Source organism: Drosophila serrata, unplaced genomic scaffold (genome assembly GCF_035046125.1).
Source record: "Drosophila serrata isolate PLE 108 unplaced genomic scaffold, ASM3504612v1 contig_184, whole genome shotgun sequence".
Taxonomy (NCBI): Eukaryota; Metazoa; Arthropoda; class Insecta; order Diptera; family Drosophilidae; genus Drosophila; species Drosophila serrata.
Window position 1 is genome coordinate 7,034,032 of NW_028257082.1, and position 20,689 is coordinate 7,054,720.

Consider the following 20,689-nt stretch of genomic DNA (forward strand, 5'->3'; position numbering starts at 1 on the left):
TCCCCCCGCTGTTTTGGGGCTCCTTCCGCTGCTGCCACTGCCACTTCCGGCGGAACTAACAGGCTAACGGGATAATCTAACCGTGTGTGGCAGCTGGCGGAAGTTGTTTTGCCAATTTGTGCGGAAACGTTTTTTTTTTTTTTGTGGGCCAACATTATGCGGAACAATGTTTTCTGGTTAATGTTATTATTGCAATGTACATTTTTTAATAAATCATTAACTATTTAATTTCATTTCCATTGCAGCTGTGCGACGGGCCAAGTTCGTGACGAAACCGCTGCCACACGAGATCAATGCACTGATGGATTGCGGAACGGGTACGGGATCACCGGATTTATCCGGCAGGCATGATTTATTGCCACCAGCCGCAGGAGCAGCAACAGCGGCAGCAACAGGCACCGCAGCAACACCATTGTTAACCTATACGGCCGCAGCAACAAGCCCACAACTGTCAGCAGGCATTAAGGCAGGAGCACCGGCAACAGGAGGAGCTGGAACAGCACCCACTACGGCTACGGGCAGGGGAGCAGGCGTTGGAGCCACACTGTCCGATAACAGTTTTATGGCCGCAGGTGTTTGTGGAGGAGCAGCAGCCACGTCACAGCCAGGAGCCACTGCAGCACAGGCCTCCTCGGCAGCGGCCACACTGTCGGCTCTGTTGAGCGCCAATTCCACGGCCACGGTGGACATCATGGAGGACGAGGATGAGCAGGAGAGGGAGCGTTTGAGGTGTGTATAACAGAGTTTAGGTGAATCTGGTGCATAGCCTTTAAGCTGCAACGAAACCCGATAATTTAATTCCATCAGCAAACTTTTCGCTGCCAGTCAGGTTTTAAATCAACACTTCAGAATTTGCATGATGCACACTGCAACAGCCTTGCGGATTCCCCGCCTGCGGTGGCTGTCTCCACTGCGCTCCAGTTCAGCCTCCACCCTTGCCCTTTTCTGGCCATTTTCAGCCAGAGTGCCGAGGGCCATGAGGAGGAGGATGGTTTTCCTTCTTTTTCGAGCGCACATTTTGAGAATTTTATTTAATAAAAACGCAGTGGCGGTAGCATCTGGTAATTAATTTTGACAGTGAACCTGGGCACGCGTCGCGGGGTGCCCCAGTCGGGGTTATATACTATACATATGATATATATAAAGCTATATATATACATACCCTCTTCAGTTTCAGCCTTGTCTGTAATTAATTGTAAGCCGAGCTGTGCACTCACTCGCAATGAATCGGGTCAATTAATCTCGACTGCTGCTGTTGCTGGCCCATCCCCATTCCCATCCTTTACTTTTCCCAGCCCAGTCTTGTCTTAGGTAAATATGTGCACACGTGATGGTTGTCCTTATTGATCGCTGCCCAAAATCGGAAGTAGTTTCCCGGGCCCAGACAGCCAATCGCTCCTCAAGTGCAACTCGAGGCGGTGTTTGCCCAGCCGAGAGCTCCTTCTAGCTGCGAGCTACTAGTCCCCCGAGGGCCTGTTGGCCAAGTTCAATAAATGTTCGGCAAATTGGTTTGACAGAGTGAACTCTAGGGATTGAGAGTGCTGTTTGGCTGGCCAACGAGCAATCCCTGGGGGCACTGTTGCAGGAGGTTGTCGAGACCCTTGTTAGTTGCAATCCAAGAGGTATTCCGATTGTCAATCAAATCAGACTCAGTTTTGGGACTTGTGACTCTCTGAATTGCTTTGAATTTGGAAGTTAAATGCAGACTTAACTACCTGTTTCTCTTATAAAGGAGGAAGTCTTGCAACATTATTAAAACAAGAACTTTACAAATAGTTTCCTAAAATACAAACCAAGTTCGTAATGTTCTTCGGCTCTGCCCAACTTTAATCCCTGGCCATCCCAGCTTAGTTATACTAATATAACGCATACGCACCGTGTTCCTGACCAGCTAAAAAAACACGTATACGCACCGTCAGTTTTATGCCTTATTGATTGGACAGGACTGTGCGGGCAGCAGCAGCTATTTGGGTTTTATGGCCCGAGGTTGCTTTGGGGTTTGCTTTTTATGCCTAATTGATTTATTTTATGGTCAGCTCCCGCATAAATATTTATTGTCCATCCATGTTCTTTTTTTTCCATTTCACAGCAACTGCCCGCACGGCACGCCCTCTCGAGTCCCGCTGATAGCCAGTCCGTTGAGCGTGCCCCAGGACGCTGGCGAAAAGTCCAGCCAGGGTAACCATTCCCGTACCGCCTCCGCTGGTGTCGCCGGCTTCAATAGGCACTCTTTGCAGCCGCTAAATCGGAAGACCTTGCTACTGACGAGACGCTGTCAAAGGCACGCCTCCGGAGCCCTCTACGACAGCACGGCCAATAATACGGAGACCTCCGACGACGAGGAGTACATGCAGCATGGAAGCGAGCAGTTTGTGTTGAAGAAACTACGTTACCACTGCCACAGCGAGTCGGAGGATTGCCGCGAGGGGGCAGACGACTCCGAGGACGAGGGCGAGGAGACGGAGCGGCAGGTGCCCATCAGTCTGGTGCTGCTCATCCTAATGTGCTACATCTGTGTGGGCACCGTGATCTTTGCGCTGTGGGAGAACTGGTCGCTGGTGGATGGAGCCTACTTCTGCTTCGTCACCCTCTCGACGATCGGCTATGGTGACTTTGTGCCCGCCCGGAGCTTCAATGGGCCAGAGCTGCAGTTGTATGCCTGCTGCGCCTATCTGCTTCTAGGACTTGTCCTGGTGGCCATGTCCTTTAGCATCCTGGAGACGCAACTGATGTGGAAATGCAAGCGCATTGCCGTGCGACTGAAGCTGGCCCGCAGGGAGGGATAATGCCGCACTATCCTGATCCTTTGATCGAACTTAATCTACAATCCGATTGCTTGAGTCATCCTAAGATAAGTGTACTATGTAATTAACCCAAAAACAAAAAACTAGCCCATCTCTGTGTACATTTGTCTGCCTAGCGAAATAATGGGAACTCGTATGTTGTCAGAAATTCAACAGAATTTGTGTAAATAAACGGAATTTTTGGAATTTTGGAAATTTCTCTGCTCTCAAGGTAATTGGATACCGGGACTTACAAACGTTTCTGGCATTGCCAAATATTTTTGGCAAATATCAGATATCGAAGGACATGTCCAGACTAATTTCGAAAAGTTAGGCAACTCAGCTAAAGTTTGCAGCTCCTGAATTATGTGTAACCTAATCACATTAGCATATATTATGGCTGCCATAAAAATCCAAAGGAAAATGGCATTTATATTTATCTTAATTCCGCCTAAGAATTCCCCCCACTGAAATGTTTCCGCCAAACAAAAAAATTGGGGGAGCGAGGCATAATAATCATGATACCTGGGCGCTCATACCCCTCGCGTTTCGAGTTTCATGCAAAGCAGTAACAGACCTCACCCAGGCTAAGGTTAAACATTGTTCCCAAAAAGTCAGAGAGAGACACACACACACACCACGTCCCAAAACTTCGAACGTTCATCATCTTTCCGAGGCATTGGGCGCATACAAAGTGTGCCCGGAGTGGCGCATAAATTTCAAAGTGCCACGCGTCATCAAAATCAAATGCCAGCCGCAGCCACCGCCGTGTCACCGAGCAGCCTCAACTCGGCCAAGGACCACAAACAGCGCACCTTTCCCCCTTCGAATCCCTCTGAAAATCCATATAATATATATATATACAAAGATACACGGATATGAGGCATAGTATAAAGCTCTCTTGAAAGTCACGATGTCAGGAGTTGTCAGCAGCACCGGAACGCCAGGCCAAGCGGCAAAAAGATGTAGCACAAAATCAATTGATATGACATCAAATTGAATTTATAATTCTTTTTTTCGTTTTTTATTTCGCTTTGCCCTTAAGAGCAGCGTTTAGCCTGGAAAGACTTGTTTATGTTTGTGTCTCAATTGGCTTTGATGCTTCCGGCTGACGAATTTACGCACGCTTTCCCCCGGAAAATAGGAAGGAAAAAAAAAAGTTAAGCCCTCGAGGGTCCATCATGTCTACAGACGCTTCATTGGCTATATGTAAATGGATTTAAAAAAGACTCAGACTCTTTTTTAAGGAAATTCAAGAAGATTAAGATGAAAGTTAAGCTCTCCCCCTTAATTTGCCTAAATAGTTTAATTCCTTGTTTATAGATAAATACAGGATATAGGTTTTTTGGAAGGCATCATTTGGACCCATTTGAATGGAGACTTATCGCCAGTGTCCATGCCACAATCACATTTAGTTTCGATGCCTTGGTCGCTGGGGACTCGTGCTGGCAATGGAGCTTATATCGGAGACATTATCCTTGGTCCCCGCAGCACCCTTCTCGTCCAGATCAACCACGTGTATGTTGAAGTTGGAATTGCCGGAAGGCACACCATGGGTTGAATGGTTTTGGGCATTTCCCCGAAAGCGGCTTTCCACAGAGAAGGGTATGGACCTGGAAGAGGGTTTGTAACCAGGTGGAGGAGCAGCATTTGGAGCTGAAGGTGCCGTTTTCTTGGGTTGAGGAGCCGCAGCAGCAGCTGCAGTGGAAGTGCTGGGAGCAGCTGCTGATGTCGCTCCTATTAGTTTGCTGGGGCACAAAGGCAGCTCCCTGGCCAGCTGCGATACCCGATTCTGCTTGGGACTGGCACCTGGAGTAGGAGCTGGTGAGGCTTTCCGGCTAACGATCTTTAGTTCCGGAGCTGTCAAAGATCTGGTGTTGTTTGCCGCCATGGCCCGAGCGGGAACAGTTCTCAGTGGAGGTCGCCAGGTGGGCTTAATCCTGGGTCTCTCGTTGTTGCTGATCTCTGCACTGATTTGGTTGAGCAGCTCCAGCAAAGTGCTGGTCTTCTCATCCTCAAACTCGATGCGAATGGGCGACTCCCGGCCGGATGAACAGCCCGGATTGAGCAGGATGAGTCTGGTAAAGAAGAACGTGAAAATAAAGCTAGTTTTAGGATACAAATCTTAGGGCCAGACTACCTCTTGGCCTCTTCGATGGCTCGTCCCAAGTGCTGCAGGTTCTTGCGCTCGTCCTTCGTGCACCGTCCTATCTGCGAGTCCTGCGCAGCTCGGAGCACTACATTCCACTTGTGGGCCGTGGACTGGAGCAGCACCGTACGTGCCACTCGCTGGAAGCGTTCCCGTGCCGTCTCCTTGGCGGGCTTGGAAGGTATCGATTCCACCTTAATCTCTCGCATATCACCATGTCCATTGACATTGCCAAAGGCATCCTGCTCGCAGTTATTCTGCACCGGCGCAACCTGGAAGCCCTTCATCAGACGCCGTTCCCAGACCTTGATGCGTCGTGGCCGTGGCTCTAAAATGTTATAAGGATTAGTTGTACTTAAATGTGGTATTTCCACTTACGTCTTTCCTTTTTGTTGGCCGAGGAAACATCCATGCCGCTGTTCTCGAAGATTTCCAGCATCTCATAGCGCATCGTGTTGATCTCGCTCTTGACCTCATTGATGTCGTCCTCGGAGACGGGATTATTCTCAAACTTTCGATGCATGGCAGCCACATATCGCCAGACCAAGGATCGCATGATGTTGTCGTACTTATTGAACTGCTCCTGCTCCTGTCGCTTCTGCTAAAAGGGAGACTTTAATATAGGATCCTTCTCACTTGAATGCAGACTCACCTTGGACCGCTGGCGATCGATGGCCTTGCTGGACTTGCGGAACATCCTGATGAGCCACTTCACCGAGGGTAGGACATTAAAGGGCGGCGGCAGGGTGGCGCTATCCTCAAAATAACTCATCCACAGCTTGGTGCGAGCAAACTTCCACTCAGTGTCCGAGTGCTCCTGAAAGGTGCCTTCAAAGGGTAACCAAAACAAACGCTCTAATACTGAAACTCACATCAATCATGGCATACGAGTTGGACATCATGGCAATGAGCAAATTCAGCAACACAATCACGTTGATGACGCTATATGAGCCAAACATGAGCAGGCCCCAGAAGCGCGTGTATGACTTGATGCCGGTCAGCTCGAAGTCGTCCAGCCCGACCATACCGAAGCTGGCCCAGAACAGCGACTGCGAGGACTCGAACAGGCTGGCAGTGAAAGTACAAAATTAGACCAATGAGTGGCCAGCTGCCTGGGACTAATTGCCCCGCTGACTGGACTTACTTGCCAAAGCGACGCCACTTCATGCAGGAGTCGCCGTGCGAGCCCCAATCCGCCTCTCCACCCGGCAGCACATAGCACTTGCTCTTCTCCAGCGCGGCAAAGTACCAGAGCAGCTGGTTCAGGCCACAGGCAAAGGCGAACAGCACCAAGGTGTAGATGAAGAAGAACTTGACAATGTCGATGACCATTCGGCCAAGGGAGATCTGTAGCGGTCCCAAATGAGGATTGATGCTGAACAGGTGGACCAGCTTGAGGGCCGAGAAGACATTGGCCGCCGCAAAGAGTCCTTCGGCAATTAGCTGCGGATCAAAGTCATGCCACTTTTCGCGGGGTATGTACGCCATCTGCGGATCCCTGGCTATTTCCGTGGCCTGTTGGATATAGGCAAAGGCTCTGGAAGATGGTAAAAGAAGAGTCATTTGAGATCTCTCGAGGTCATACGGAAATTTCTTAGTTTCCGGAAAAAGACTCACCTCAAACACATGACACTCACGTAGAGAGTGTTGCGCAGAAAGTCGATAAAGTTCCACATGTTCCGCAAATAACTCTTCATGCCAACGGCAAATATCTCCTGCACCTCCTCCCACATGAAGCCAATCACATAGAGGACAACGACCAGTTCCAGCTTGGTCGGCGCCTGGCCACGCTGACGCAGCTCCTCCTCGGCCAGCTCCTTCTTCATCCTGGCCGTGCCGAAGATGCGCACAAAGTCATCGTCCGCCCGTTGGGAGACCAGAATTAAGATGACTGGAAAAGCAAACAACAATGAGTGGTGGTCTCCCAGGTTGGTATGTCATTATTCCTGGAGTATCTTCACATGCCGTAAGGATGGAATCATAATGGGGGAAAGTTATTCATACCCTGTGACCGGGGGGACAAATGTATCGTCTCTGAGTTATTAATAAATTGTATTGTTAGTTTATTTCTGTAGAAATAGGTTATTGTACTCCTTTTAGTTCTTAAAGAATAACACGAAATAAGAACAATCGAAACCCAAGCTATTTAGCCTCAATAAATTATGTACAGGCTTTCCAGAGAGTATCCCTTGTTCCACCCCTATTCCTGCATATGAAATCATCTTAATCCAAGTTGAAATTGTTTACTTGGAGCACTTCCACCGGCATACTCACACAGGAAGAACAAATAGGACGAGGCATGGACGAGGAATTTCATAAAGGGCTTGCGCATCAACTGTCCCGTCCGGCAGTTGGGGGCGAACATGTAGATGAGGCAGTACAGCGGGAATAGGACCGCCACCTGGACAATGCACAGGATTTTGTCCACGATGCTCTTTCGCCGGAATCCGGGCAGGCCGTCATACCAAATCGAGGACAGTAATTGCTGGATATTCGAGTGCGCCACGAACTGTCGAAAGGAAACATGAGAAAAACTGGAAATTTAACTTTCCGTTTCCTGCAGCGAATACCTTTTTTTGCTTGTAGGAAATGGCCTGTACCAAGCGGGTCAAACTCATCCTGTCACCGGGCTCATAGCTTGACATTTGCGGATCGTAGTTCAGGATGATGGCCAGCTCATTAGAGGTGCGCGTCTGATCTAAGAGATCCACGGCAAACTTTTGGCACTGCCGCCGCAGCTCCATGTACTCCGATTTGCACTCCTGTTCCGTCAAAGCCAAATTACGGAGCTCCCAGGACAACTGGAAGGCGGTGAGTATGGGGTCATTGGAGGTGAGGCAAATCAGCGAGGGACTGCACAGGGCTCGGTAAATGTTGACCCTGGAGAGGGAGTGCCTTAGGGAATCCTCCGCGGTCAGGCGGACGCACTCCTCACAACCGCAGCTAATAGATATAATAATATATATATTTTTAAGGATCTCAAGTGGGATATATAGCTAAAGACTTACCGTATATCATGTGGAACAGGAACTGCAGCTCCACGGTCCAGCAGAATTCGCAGGATCTCAAAATTGTTCTTGTGAGCAGCCAACATTAGGGGTGTGATATCTGGAGCAAACATGGCCGTATTGATATCCACCTTTTGCCAACTCTGTGAGAAATGTAAAAGGAAAATAAAAAATTCAAGGGAATTAAAACCGCTATGGCCAAAGACCAAAGACAATATAGAAGGAAATATGCAGGCGCTGTGCTGCTATAATTATCTCTATATTGTCTTAGGTGATAAATATATCAAAATAGGTCCAAAAGCCGTATAACAAAATTCTTTATACTAAGAAAAATATTTTTTTAAGAAGATATTCTCTATGAAACTAAATCTGTAACATATTGTTCCCATTGCAATGGAGTGTTTATGCCTTGCAATATAAATCTCGGTGGCTATTTTTAATCTGAATAAATGACAGAAAACATTACGAAAACCGTCCAAAGTCCCCACTTGAGTCCACTCCGGTTGTCTTCATCATTTGTAGATGTTATTAAGCCTGTTAAACGTTTTATTGCATATGCGCCACAATAGTAATTTTCACGCTTCAGCAGCGCCCAATGGCTGCCTAATGAAGCGTGCCCGTGTGCATAAATATGAGCAGGCAGACAGGAGGCTGAACTGAACGCCCAGACGACTATATTTGCCAGGAGGAGGAGTGTGAGGAGTGCGCAGGATTGGGAGGAACGAGGGTCCTTGGTCGTTGGCCGCTTATCGCACACTCCCAATCACTCGAGTCCTGAGATGCTGCGTGTACGTGCCCAATGGCGAAGATGATCCCAATGGGTGGGATCCCCCACTCCAGATACTACAGCTACTCCTGGCACTCCTGGTACTCCTGGCACTCCTCGAGGCACTCCAAACATTCCAAACACCCAACGCCGCCCTCACACGGAAACTGATTAAAATCGTGTTAGCTTCAACTTACCGGCCTAAGCTGCCTACGGCCCGATGATGTGGACCACAAATTAGCTGAGCACAGCAGACAAAGCCCAGGATACACACAGAGAAATATATATATACTTCTTTTGAAACTATTTAACCGACAATGTAATAAATGTGAAACATTTTAGTTACTTTATTAATAATAATTAAAGGGAAAGTCCCCTTTTTTAGTTAAAATTAAAGTCAGATGCTTTTAATAATTTGAAGAAGTCATTAGCGACTACATAAATCCGAACTAATATAGATGCTTTTGTGGCTTAGTTATGATTCTTTTAAACTTTGATTTATCGAAAAATTTGCCACATCAAAATAACGCTTCAAAGAATGCTAATATTTTAAGGATAGATATGTTCGATTTCCGATTTGATCCTGAAATTAAATTGCAAACTGCTGGTAAAGGCTAACTTAAACATCCAATAACAGAAATATTTATAAAACAAAAGGTCAAAAGTAACCACAATTTGTATAAATAAAATCCAATTTAAAACCTCTCCTATTTCAGGATTGTCACCTATTTATTCTCATTATTAAAGGATAATAAAATCCAAGACAATTTCTTTAAATGCAAGTTCCAAGAGAGAGAGTGTAACTTACATAGAGCTCGCCCTCCTTGTAGATTAGCTCCTCGTGCTCGAGCAGGAGTTCCACGGCCTCGACAAACTCCGCATTGATGGCATGCAGCAGGGCATCCTTTGTCTCCACACCCATGATGACGAGCAGCTCGACCATCTCCAGGTTCTCGTTGTCTATCGCCAGGGTGAGGGCCCTCCGGCCCAAGGGGTCCATGCAGTTGATGTTGATGTGCTGCTGGCGCAGCGCCTTTTGCAGGATCCTGAAGGAGGAGAAGGACGTAAATTGGACCAGGACATGGCAATTATTGGAATTTACTTAATAAAGTGGGGCTGGTGGCCCGGTGCTAATTTAAGCAAGTTCCCATCGAGGGGGAAACTTTTACTTTTTCTGCCGATTTCGAGCAGGGTCTCCACCCATCTCCTCCACATTTTTGTCAAATAAAAACTTGAAGCCAAAGTTTCTAATTACATCGCGCAAGGCCGCGGCCAACAAAAAACTTTGCCAATCAATGGCCTGCCAGAAAAAGGGAAATCTCATATCGAGCCTGTGTTTGAAGAAGCTGGGAAATTATGTAATAAACGAGAGGAGCAACTCTGCGAGAAAAATTAGAGAATCTGAAACTGACAAAAAAAAAGCCCAAAAACCTAGTTGGCGAGGCAGTTGATTAGGCGTTGTCATTTTTACCAGTCAGTTTAGGGGCGAAAAAAAATATTACTTTCAGTTCAGGTAGAGCTCGTTCGTCAACATAAATTGTTGTACAAAATTCAAAGAACCGGAACCGGAAATCGCTTTTCAAGACGCGATTCGCAACATTTGGCGATTAAATTGTACGTTATCCCCACCGATTCCGCTAAATCTATACCAAATGGAAGCCGCCGAGGGTCAAGGATTGGTCATTAAAATGGCCCAAAAGAACAAGGGTAAGTGGTAGGCATTCTCCTGCAAGGTACCTAGATCCACTGACCACGGTTATCGCAGAGACCCAAACGGTGAAGTTGGGGGCCGGCGGCGGTCTGGCCAACAACTGGTTCGGCTATGGCGCTGGCGGGGCTGCATTCGGTATCCAACATCCGATGGCTCATCCTCCGGCGGTCATTCCGAACACCCCCGTATCGTGTCAGTTCTACATGGATCGTGAGGAGCAGCTGTACCGTCGCGCCTGCCAGCTGAAGGGCATACGTCTAAACAAGATCCAAGCGGACGAAGGCTCGACCGGCTCCGATGAGGAGCCCTCGAAGACCGTCTACCGCTACACGCTGGATGAGATGAAAAGCTACAATCCGTATCGCTTCATCAACTTTTAAGTGTCCCCGTATTGTCAAAAAACACCATCGCCCCCACATTCCCATCTACATGGCATCGCCCGTCCACGCAACCGAAGGTAGCCCTCGCATTAGCCCCAGCCTCTGCACCAGCATCTGCACCAGCCTCTGCATTCCTATCAGAATTGAATCCAGATCTAGAGATAGCACCAATACCACCCCATTATCCACAAGATGCGAGCTTGTGGCGACACCACCATGCATGCCTCCCCAAAGAAACAGAAACAGCGACGAGAACAGGAGCAGCGCCGAGAGCCAGGACAACACCAACGGACACCTAATATATGTTCGTAGCCGTTCCGTCATCCCAATGCTAAAAACAATAAGAAATTGTTCATAAACGACAGCCATGCTGGTCAACCAAATATGTATTGTGAGTTATATAGTGGGAACTTTGAGTTTTAGTTGGAAATTAGTACCTCCTATATAAATAGAACGTTTTTTTATACAAACTTGTTAACATTTAAATCAAGGTTGATGCACCACTTTAAATTGATTTGAATTCTAGTGAAATTACTTTTCACTTTCAAAAATCAATAACGCATTCGCATTGCTCTCCAACTTTCCGTGGAGACCATGAGCTAATTTTCAATGAGTTACTGAAACTCTTGCCTCACATTCATCCTTGGAAAACGAAAATTAATTGTGAATTTATTAAAGTAAAGCCGTAAACAAGCGAAAAGCTGCTGAGGAGAGGCAGCACCCTCATATTGCTTATTAAGTGGCATGTAAGAAACAAGTTAGGTAACCATTTGAGGCCCGCAGGCAGTGGCGGGCGACTGAGCAAATAATTGAAACCACCCAGAACTCCCAGTTCCAACACCAGGTCCCCAACCAAGGCCAGGCCCAAACCGAAGCCCAAAGGTGCCTCCCAAAGGGATTTATGCCAACCAGCCCAGTCAACACCTGATATTCCTGGGGTAATCGAATTTGGGATACCCTGAAAGATATTAGAAATTTAATGATAAGTGGAACATTTAATATATATTCCGTAGTCTGCTTTTAGGCGGTGATCTATGTATTTATTAGAGGATTTATTAGAGGATCTTAGGTTGCCTAACATAAAGATTATCTTTAGGTTCAGGATATGCTGGTATTACAACTTTAATTGGATTGCAAAGGCTTTTTTAAATCTTTAAATAATATTTCATTTTCAAATGTAAATTCATAAATTAAACTAAGCTGGATAGATCATTAAAAATTTCTTTATCCCACAATCTATCTATCTGTATTTAAAATGGTATATTGATATAGAAATTATTATCCAAAATGCATAACAATATACGGATATCCCAAAGTAACTTAAGAAACATACACCTCTTTAAACCAGGAACCAATACTTCCCCACCTTCTGCAGGATGCCAGAGGTATATGTATCGGAGGCATCGCGTCGCACATCGCATCGCACATCCCACGTCGCATCGCACTCACCTGCGCACGTTCGGCATATCGCCGCGCTCCACCGCCAGCAGGAACTTCTTCTCCTCGAGCAGCAAAGGTTGCGGTAATCCCAGCGGCACACAGAACCCGCCCACCGTTTTGGGGGCTGCGGTGTTGTTGTTGCCGCCAGACGATACCTGGCATATTTTAAACAGACGGGGGACAGGTGAGTGGGAGTGTGTATATGTGTGTAGACATGGTGGGAAGCCTTGTATGCGGAATTGCAAATAAATAAAAAATAAACATACAAGAAAATTAAGTGCAAAGTGGGGAAGGAGGGGAAGGATGCTGGGCTGATTGTCTGGCTCCATGGCAGCATGGAAATGTGGCATTTAGGCTAAGCAAACTTTAAGTGGCAACTGGCTTGTTACTTTTACTGTTACTGTTACTGTTGCTATTACTGCTGGTGTTAATACCAAAGCGATACTTTTCTCGATTTCTACTTACGCCCGTCGGCAGCTTCTTTTTGCGGCCCATGCTGGGAGTTTTTGATTTACAGAAAATTCACTTAACAAAAAGCCGGGCGTAATTAATATTCCATGTACTGTGTACGTATGTATGTCCACGGGTTCACGACAGTTCCGTCGAGTTCAGAGTTTCGAGTTCACAGCTTCGGCTCCATGTCGGCGAGGGGGCTTAGTGAGAACTGTATGGTATTTACATATATTTATGCACACACAATGGCCTAAGCCAAAAGAGTCCAATGCTAAGCCGGGCCAAATGCAACTTTCGAGTTGATTTTGGCCTTTATAGTTATGTCCGTCCGGGCGAGTCCGTGCGTCTGTCTGTTGGTTTTTGTCTTGGTTTATGGTTTCTGGTCTTTGGTCACTGGTTTCCGGCGTGCAAAAAGTTTCCATTTAAGCTGTTTATAATGTTTTACTTTTTTATTCTATATATTTTCCTCTCCACTAAGCCCTTTTTAAGTGCCAACTACATTTGCCGGACTTAAGTTTCACCAATTTTTGAGTTGATTAGGAAATTTTGTGTTCCAGCCGAATAAAGACCAAAGGCCACACTGAATAGGTTTTCCCAAAGCACTCATTACTTATTAATCATAAATTACTTGCTCTCACTTTTTCTGTTTTGATTTCTACTTTTCTTATTCGATTTTTGCACTTGCATTTCCCTTATGATGGCCATGGCCAGCTGCAATTTTTATTTGTTTACATCACCAACAATCGGTTTCCCATTAGGAATTATTTCACAGCAATATTTGCACACACCCACCCCTCTTCTATTTCATTTTCATTTATATTTTCATTTTTCATTTTCCCCTTCGCCTCTCTCCGCATGTGTGAACAATGCCAAATGAATATTTAAGAAGGCGTTTTTTTCGGTAATCCGCGTGGAAGCAAAAAATGCATTCCCTCTACATGCTTTTGCTTTAAAATGGCTTTATGCTGCTGCTTTTGGTCCTGCGAATCCCGGATCCGGTTACGGATCCTGCAGATGCATTTAAAAGTGTTTGTGCCGCGCCATAAAAAATGCAAGCGCTTTGCATATTCACAAGGAACCGCAAAAAACCGAAACACTGACCCATCGAGAGGGCTGTCATATATGAATAAAAAATTATATAAAACAACTTCCGGTGCCAGTTTGCCACCGGACAAAAGGATGTTCCTGGTGCCACTGCATTGTTTAATTAACTTAATAGAAATATAAGTGCGGACTCCTGCGGATAAAGAGGGGAGAATAAACACCTGGGCATAAAAATGTCACAATAAATTCGGTTTTATCTACTCCGTTGAGAGAATGCTTATATATATATATGATATGATATGTATATAAGGATTTATGGCCATTTACTGGGAACAGATACAAGTATGTCTGTTAATAGTTTATCCAATCGAAGGGGTTGTGTCATAATTCCTTAACAGGAATACGATGTATACATATATAGATCCATGTCTATGCATGAAGTATACTTAATTACCGTTTTGAAGAGCTAGTTTTATAATCCTTTAAAAGGAAATCTTCAGATATTTTCTTTTTGTTCATTAAAGAATATATTTCTCTATGTACATATTTATTGCTGGATTATCCATTTGAAGGGCTAGTGTCATAATCCTTTAACCGAAAAACTTTGATTTAAAGCTGAATTTTGCGGATATAAAATATAGTTCCCAGAACCTAATAATGAATTTACCTTGGCATCTTATTTCTTTTTTTTTTATGTTCCTGAAGAAACTAACTATAGTTAAACTTTGGCATTAAAAAAAAAAAAACTCCCAAGCAGATGGTCTAATAAAACATTATTACTATTATCATTATCCTCCTCATGGCTCCTTCCTGTAGCAATTAAATGTCACAATCCTTGCGAGTTATGGAGTTTTTAGGGTTCATAAAAACCAAAAAAGAAACTTATCAGGTTGAAAATGGCAAACTCTATCGCTGAGCTTTCCAGTCCGTTACCGACCACAAAGTCCTGCACACACACACACACACACATACACTCTTGCACACTCGCACACACACAGGACACAGAGCTCGCACAATGAATGAAAGATACTCGTCGTATAACTACATAATTCAGCTGGCTCCCGGACTGCACTTAAGCCACTTATGCCCGCACGGATACGTACTTCTTGCATTCCGGCACACAGAAACGTGTGCAATTGTTCAACCCGATGGCACAATGGACGTTGAAATTTCATGTGACCGGCTTAGGTGAGGGACTAAGAATATGAATTGTATGGCAATATTATATGTAGTATATTTTACAACAATTGCCGCACGGATTTACTTTATTTATTCGTATTGTATAGTATTCCTTTCTTATTTAGTTATTTCTATTGTTCAACTGAAAAGCCACACCGAGACACCCGCAGAAGCCGCAACGAACCGCGCGAAAGTGTGGCACCTGCGGAAATTTACACGCAGCGACTAACGCGCAGAAATATATACCTTTCCCGAGGGCCGAGCGGCGTTTGTGGCTAATTTAATTAGACTAAAACGTCAAATATTTGTCAGCCAGTGCATAGATACACCTGGAGGTTGTCCCTCTCTATACACACACGCACACACACCCTAACTGGCGAGGTGTTATGAGTTGCAGAAGTGCCCGCCGGCCGCCGACGCTGACCGTTCACCTTGCCGTCGTGTGGTGTGCAGGGTAGGTGTGTGTCGAGTAATACAACAACAGTGTTGTTAGTATCAACAAGTTTTCGCCAGCTCCCTAAGGGGATTAGGACCCAAACATGTGGAAAGTGTGGCGGATTCGAAGGAGGAGACGGCTGGCAGGGACACAGACTGTGTCGGCGGCGGAGGCGACAGTTGGCGGCAATTGAATTACAACTAATTTGCTGTGATTTGATTTGTGCCAGTAAGCCTTAGCTATTGTTCTGCCACTCTTACTCTTCGATCTCTTTTCTGGCCAACAAATGCAACACATTTTGCGGATATTTTCATGCTGGCCAATGCAGCGTACTTAATTTGATTTGGCCATGGCAATACCATTGACATTGTCGAGACGATTTTCAATCAATTTCAATAACTCTGGTTATAGTTCAAACAATATTTTTACGTTTACAGAGAGAAAACCTTTCATAGACAGTATTTCAAATATTCAAAAATAGTTTAAAATTGTTGAATATTTCAATTTAATTTCTTAAATGAATTCTGCTAAGGAAATCAAAAGTGATTTCTTAGCTAAAACATGCATTTTTTTATGAGCACATGTTTTCTATTTAATTTACATTCATTTTTAAATATAGGAATATAAGTTTAACTAAAATAAAAACAGCAAATGATTAATACTAATTAATAAAGAACAATATATTTATTTTCGTAAAGGTTTGTATTTTATTTAAACCCTTTTATTAACGTTTTTATTATATTGTATCGAGCTCATTACATTTAAAACCAATTTTATAATTGTTTAAATACTTTCGTTTTAATATTTTCAGCAAGGAGCATGTTTTTTTTAGTCTATCAACTTCACAAATCTGCAATAACTTAAAAAATCATAGTTGTCTTTTGTATCCGATTCTTTTCTTCAACTAAACTGGCAAATTAATTGATAACCTCAAATCTTTATTATCTTATCTTTCCCTTAAAGACTGGAAAATTTAATTCATTAGCAACTTGCAGCCATTTTATTGGTCCACTTTTAATATTATTTCCGTTTCCGTTTGCTAGAAGCTGGTCCTCCTTGAACCCAGCTACTGCAAATAAAGCAGACAAATGCAAGATAGTTGAAGTGGATCCTTCACTTTGTTCATATGTCTCCGCCAGAGTCAGCCTTTTGACGGGCATAAGCAAATTTATTTTGGCCAACGAACTCAGAAATCTAAACTCTAGATAGTAGTAACCGACTTGCCAAACAAAATCCGAATTAAATCAAAAACCTTAAACTGGATTTTGATGAGATATGTGGGAGGAGAGAGGTCCTTTTGGAGACAGACAACAATTGAAGCACATTCCAGGAGCATCAGCTGAGTGTGTGCGGGGTTTGGGGACCGGAGACTCGCATGACTGCACGTAAACAGGTAAAGCCAAACAAACAAACATCAGGTTTTCAGGGGTTTTTCAATGGGGGGTTTTTCAAGGGGCTTCCCGACTCATACCTGCACGGTAACTCATTTAGTGGCAGGTGGGTGTTGCCATGACTGCGTCTTTTATCACCCAGCATGCTGTGGTTGGCGAGAAGACCGCGTCTGCTAGGGGGAGATGGCCCTTAAAATCGCGCCTGGCTCCATTCTCGCGATTCCCTGGCCGCACTGGCAGATATATATAGGATTTCCTGAAGCCTCTCCCTCTTTCTATATATCTCTGGTTTGTTGGTTTTGGTCATGTGGCTGTTGGAGGTTACACTTAAAAAATAATTGATCCGGAAGTTATGGTAAATGAGATAGGCACGTTTTGAGTTTGCCTTAAAAGCTAGTTAGCAATCTCATTTGTATTTAATTTACAATATTTAGAATAATAATTTTAATGGCATATTAAAGGAATATATATATATGGCTGACATAGGAACAATCGGACGATTAATAGAACAATCATCAATAATTAACTATGATCAGTAAGTTTCTATAAACATTAAGTTACACTGAACAGTAAGTTCCTATGATCAATAAATATCTATGACCAGTAAGTATATATTACCATTAAGTATATATGACCAGGAAGAAACTAAGATCAGTAAGTATCTATAATCAGTAGGTAGGTATGATCAGTTATTAACTTTGAGCACTAATAAACAATGACTTGCAACTTTTGTAACACAACACATTTCTGAGACTTGGCCGGCAGCAGTCACTTCGTTCCGGGGATGTTAGAACCAGTTGGGAATCATATGTACAGAGAGAGATTTGTTTTGGAACAAATTTAAAGCAAGCTATTTGAATGAAACTATGGAGTTATTCTTCTATATAATTTTACTAGTATATAAATCGGAGCATGGCGAATCGGTGGACTATATATATACATATATATAGCTGCCATAGGAACAATCGGACGATTTATAGATCTACTATCAGTAATCAACTATGATCAGTATTTAGCTATGACCAGCAAGTAACTCTGCACAGTAAGTATCTATGACCAGTAAGTATGTATGATCAGTTACTAACTTTGAACACTAATAAACAATGACTTGCAACTTTTGTAACACAACACTATTCTGAGACTTGGCTGGCAGCAGTCCCTTCGTTCCGGGGATGTTAGAACCAGTTGGGAATCATATGCACACATGTGAGAGATTTGTTTTGGAACAAAGATCAAGCCATTTAATGAAATTATAGACTTATTCTTATATTTAATTTTACTAGAATATATAGCTGATATCGGAATACTCGGACGATTTATAGAACTATGATCAGTAATTAACTAAGACCAGTAATTAACTATGATCAGTAAGTAACTCTGAACAGTAAGTGTCTATGACCAGTAAGTAACTATGATCAGTAAGTATCTATGACCAGTAAGTATGTATGATCAGTAACTATCTTTGGACACTAATAAACAATGACTTGCAACTTTTGTAACAACACATTTCTAAGACTTGGCCGGCAGCAGTCACTTCGTTCCGGGGATGTTAGAATCAGTTGGGAATCATATGTACAGAGAGAGATTTGTTTTGGAACAAACTTAAAGCAAGCTATTTGAATGAAACTATGGAGTTATTCTTCTAAATAATCTTACTAGTATATAGCTCGATGCCGAATAAATATATGCCAAATATATGTGCCATAGGAACGATCGGAAAATTTTATGAAAAAAACTATAACTTTTTCAGTTTCCAACAGATTTTCATCAAATTTGATATATATAATCTAGAATTTTGTGTAAAATTTTCTGAAAATTGGACTATTATACTATACTATATACTATACAATTATACTACTTATTACTAGCTGCCATACAGACGATCGTTAAAATTAGAAGAAACTGCATTACTTAATTGTTTTTAAAAATAAATATATATGATAGAATTTATATTCTATTAATTTATTATTCCTAGTGATCAAATTTCAATCTGCAATGGTATACAAACTTCGGCGTGCGAAAATTAGCTTCCTTTCTTGTTTTAATATTTTTTCTCATATGCTAAAACCTTCAGAATTTTAAATTGTCTTATCTGATGTGGGTATTTTTTACCCGTGCACTCCCTAAAGCAAACACCTACCGAAAGAAAGACAGGCAGCAGACAGTAAGTAGCATAGTTACACGCACGCTCTCACACACATCCTGCAGCCGGCTATCCTGCAGCCGAGGATGAAATTGAGCAAGGAGCAAGGCGGCAGACAGGATCTAGAGAATAATATGATGCATTTCCATAATTCACCCGGCAGTTCGCCAAACGCTTGGCGATGGTTTGCTTGGGAGCTCAAACCCAGGCCCAAACCCATGCCCAAGTACAGTGTGTGGCAAATAAAATTGCATTCAATATTTCTTCTCGCTGATGAGATTTTTTTGTAACCCCCTCTGAGCCGTCATATTGTTTGTCTTGCATTAAATTTATGGCCCTGGATGTTGCGTTGCCCCAAATTGCATTCCGCCTCTATTATTTCAAGCTGCAGCTCGCAAATTGTGTTGTGCGCTGCCGCATAATAATGTGGCATCGATCGAGTACCTCAAAAACCACTGCAATGATCCAGAAAATTATAATTTTCAGTTGAATAAAGCAAAGGGAAAACCGGAAAAGTCTCACCTTTCAGGACAAAATTCAAAAAATTCTTGGCAAGCAACAGAGGTTGTATCTTGCATAATCGAGTTACCAATTAAATACACTTTCCTTTTTGGCCCTTTAATTGGAACTCGCAGAGTATTGAGAGGTTTTTCTCACTTAATACCATCAATAGTATGGCCGACTTTCGGGCGTTGCATATATTGAGGCTTTATTTTCCACAGTTTTCCTCTATTTTAAGCTCTCTGCTTCTCTCTCTCAGCTCTCAGCTGAAATGACGCCATCAACTGGACGTGGTGCTGTTTAAATATTTATTTTCGCATACCAATCGACTGAGGCATATCCTACCCTTTAAACAATACGAAATTTTCATCAATGAAGCCAAACTTTAAGTTAAATCGAATGCAAATAAACAAAGTTATCTGCCGAAACAAATCCCCGAAAACCGGGGAAGCAACATAAAACACCAGTCCTTGTGGTAAAATAAATTCCCAGCTACTCATGACAGCCCAGCTGAGGCTGGAAATTGAGCAGGAGCAGGAGCAGGAGCAGAAGATGTGGCAGGAGCTGGGGCTCAAGCTGAGACTGAATTGTGTCCAAGAGCCCAGGGAATCGAAGGTGGAAAGGGGGAAAACTCCGGACCCGAGTGGGCGTGGGCGTACGTGCCGAGATGGAAAACTTACCCGAAATGGATTAGAAACGCACGTTCCTGAACACTGGAACAACACCCCCCTGAAAAGGGTTTAAAAGGCAATCAAATTTAATTGTTTTGCGGTTGCCCACAAAACTTTTCTAGCTCTTCACCAAGAAACAAAAAATATTTAGTATATAGACCCCTCTCCGCCTTTGACATGTGAAAATGAAATGCCAGAAATAAGTCAGCATGTTTCTTGTATAATAAACAAGGCACTCAGGCACTCAGCTGCCAGCAGAACTGCCAATTAAATGTATTTACCAGCCAACGCAAATCATGCGGATGAAGTGCCGCATCACTGACGCCACCAATCCGAATCAGAATCAGTATCCGAATCAGAATCCGATCGAAATAGGCCGCATTTTGGCTATAAATACAACTCACCTGTGCATTTGTTTACGCGGTCGAGTACGGACAGTTAGACGTAAACAAGTCTCGCCGGAAGTGGGCCAGCAGCATCATCAGCAAAATGATTCGTCATCCGCCAGAGTGAGCATCTTTATGCATATTCCTGTATATCATCAAATTGGTAGCAAAAGTGTCATTGCTCCACTTTGACACAAACGGCCACAAGTTCAAGCAGCAAGGTCTGGCTGGCTTATAAATTTTTCACT

General features: G+C 43.7%; 3 protein-coding genes across 13 annotated transcripts in view; 2 read left to right on the forward strand and 1 right to left on the reverse strand.

The window, feature by feature from the left end:
• Positions 1-2,999, forward strand: part of LOC110178289 (uncharacterized) — a 52,473-nt gene extending 49,474 nt beyond the window's left edge. The window contains exons 8-9 of the mRNA XM_086828605.1: positions 246-729; positions 2,090-2,999. Of these exons, the coding sequence (XP_086684731.1) occupies positions 246-729; positions 2,090-2,786 (1,181 nt within the window). The 3' untranslated portion in view covers positions 2,787-2,999. The remainder of the gene's footprint in view (positions 1-245; positions 730-2,089) is intronic.
• A 1,075-nt stretch (positions 3,000-4,074) lies between these two features.
• Positions 4,075-15,551, reverse strand: trpl (transient receptor potential-like). 11 transcript variants are annotated; one of them, XM_086828598.1, is made up of 14 exons: positions 14,999-15,551; positions 12,703-12,890; positions 12,247-12,392; positions 9,515-9,752; positions 7,941-8,083; positions 7,503-7,875; positions 7,207-7,441; positions 6,550-6,823; positions 6,077-6,469; positions 5,805-6,000; positions 5,585-5,749; positions 5,311-5,530; positions 4,924-5,260; positions 4,075-4,861 (listed from the first exon to the last, which is right to left on the reverse strand). In XM_086828598.1, the coding sequence occupies exons 2-14, from the start codon at positions 12,730-12,732 to the stop codon at positions 4,195-4,197; spliced, it is 3,417 nt and encodes a 1,138-aa protein (XP_086684724.1). In that variant the 5' UTR covers positions 12,733-12,890; positions 14,999-15,551; the 3' UTR covers positions 4,075-4,194. The 11 variants fall into 11 exon arrangements, with proteins under 11 accessions (XP_086684724.1, XP_086684719.1, XP_020799170.2 ...); XM_086828593.1 differs by having other exon boundaries at positions 12,703-12,901; XM_020943511.2 differs by having other exon boundaries at positions 12,703-12,901; positions 14,838-15,204.
• LOC110177008 (uncharacterized) lies at positions 10,058-11,180 on the forward strand. Its single transcript, XM_020943523.2, has 2 exons — positions 10,058-10,413; positions 10,472-11,180. The coding sequence occupies exons 1-2, from the start codon at positions 10,359-10,361 to the stop codon at positions 10,795-10,797; spliced, it is 381 nt and encodes a 126-aa protein (XP_020799182.1). The 5' UTR covers positions 10,058-10,358; the 3' UTR covers positions 10,798-11,180.
• Positions 15,552-20,689: the final 5,138 nt, after the last annotated feature.

What these genes read in the sequence shown, in the direction of transcription:
- trpl (XM_086828598.1), bottom strand. Translation starts at nt 12,732, where the DNA reads ATGGGCCGCAAAAAGAAGCTGCCGACGGGC. An exon ending in ACTCGTATGCCATGATTGAT is followed by an intron (nt 5,750 to 5,804) that starts GTGAGTTTCAGT and finishes GGCACCTTTCAG; the next exon opens with GAGCACTCGGACACTGAGTG. An exon ending in GGCCAACAAAAAGGAAAGAC is followed by an intron (nt 5,261 to 5,310) that starts GTAAGTGGAAAT and finishes ATAACATTTTAG; the next exon opens with AGCCACGGCCACGACGCATC.
- LOC110177008 (XM_020943523.2), top strand. Translation starts at nt 10,359, where the DNA reads ATGGAAGCCGCCGAGGGTCAAGGATTGGTCATTAAAATGGCCCAAAAG. An exon ending in AATGGCCCAAAAGAACAAGG is followed by an intron (nt 10,414 to 10,471) that starts GTAAGTGGTAGG and finishes CGGTTATCGCAG; the next exon opens with AGACCCAAACGGTGAAGTTG.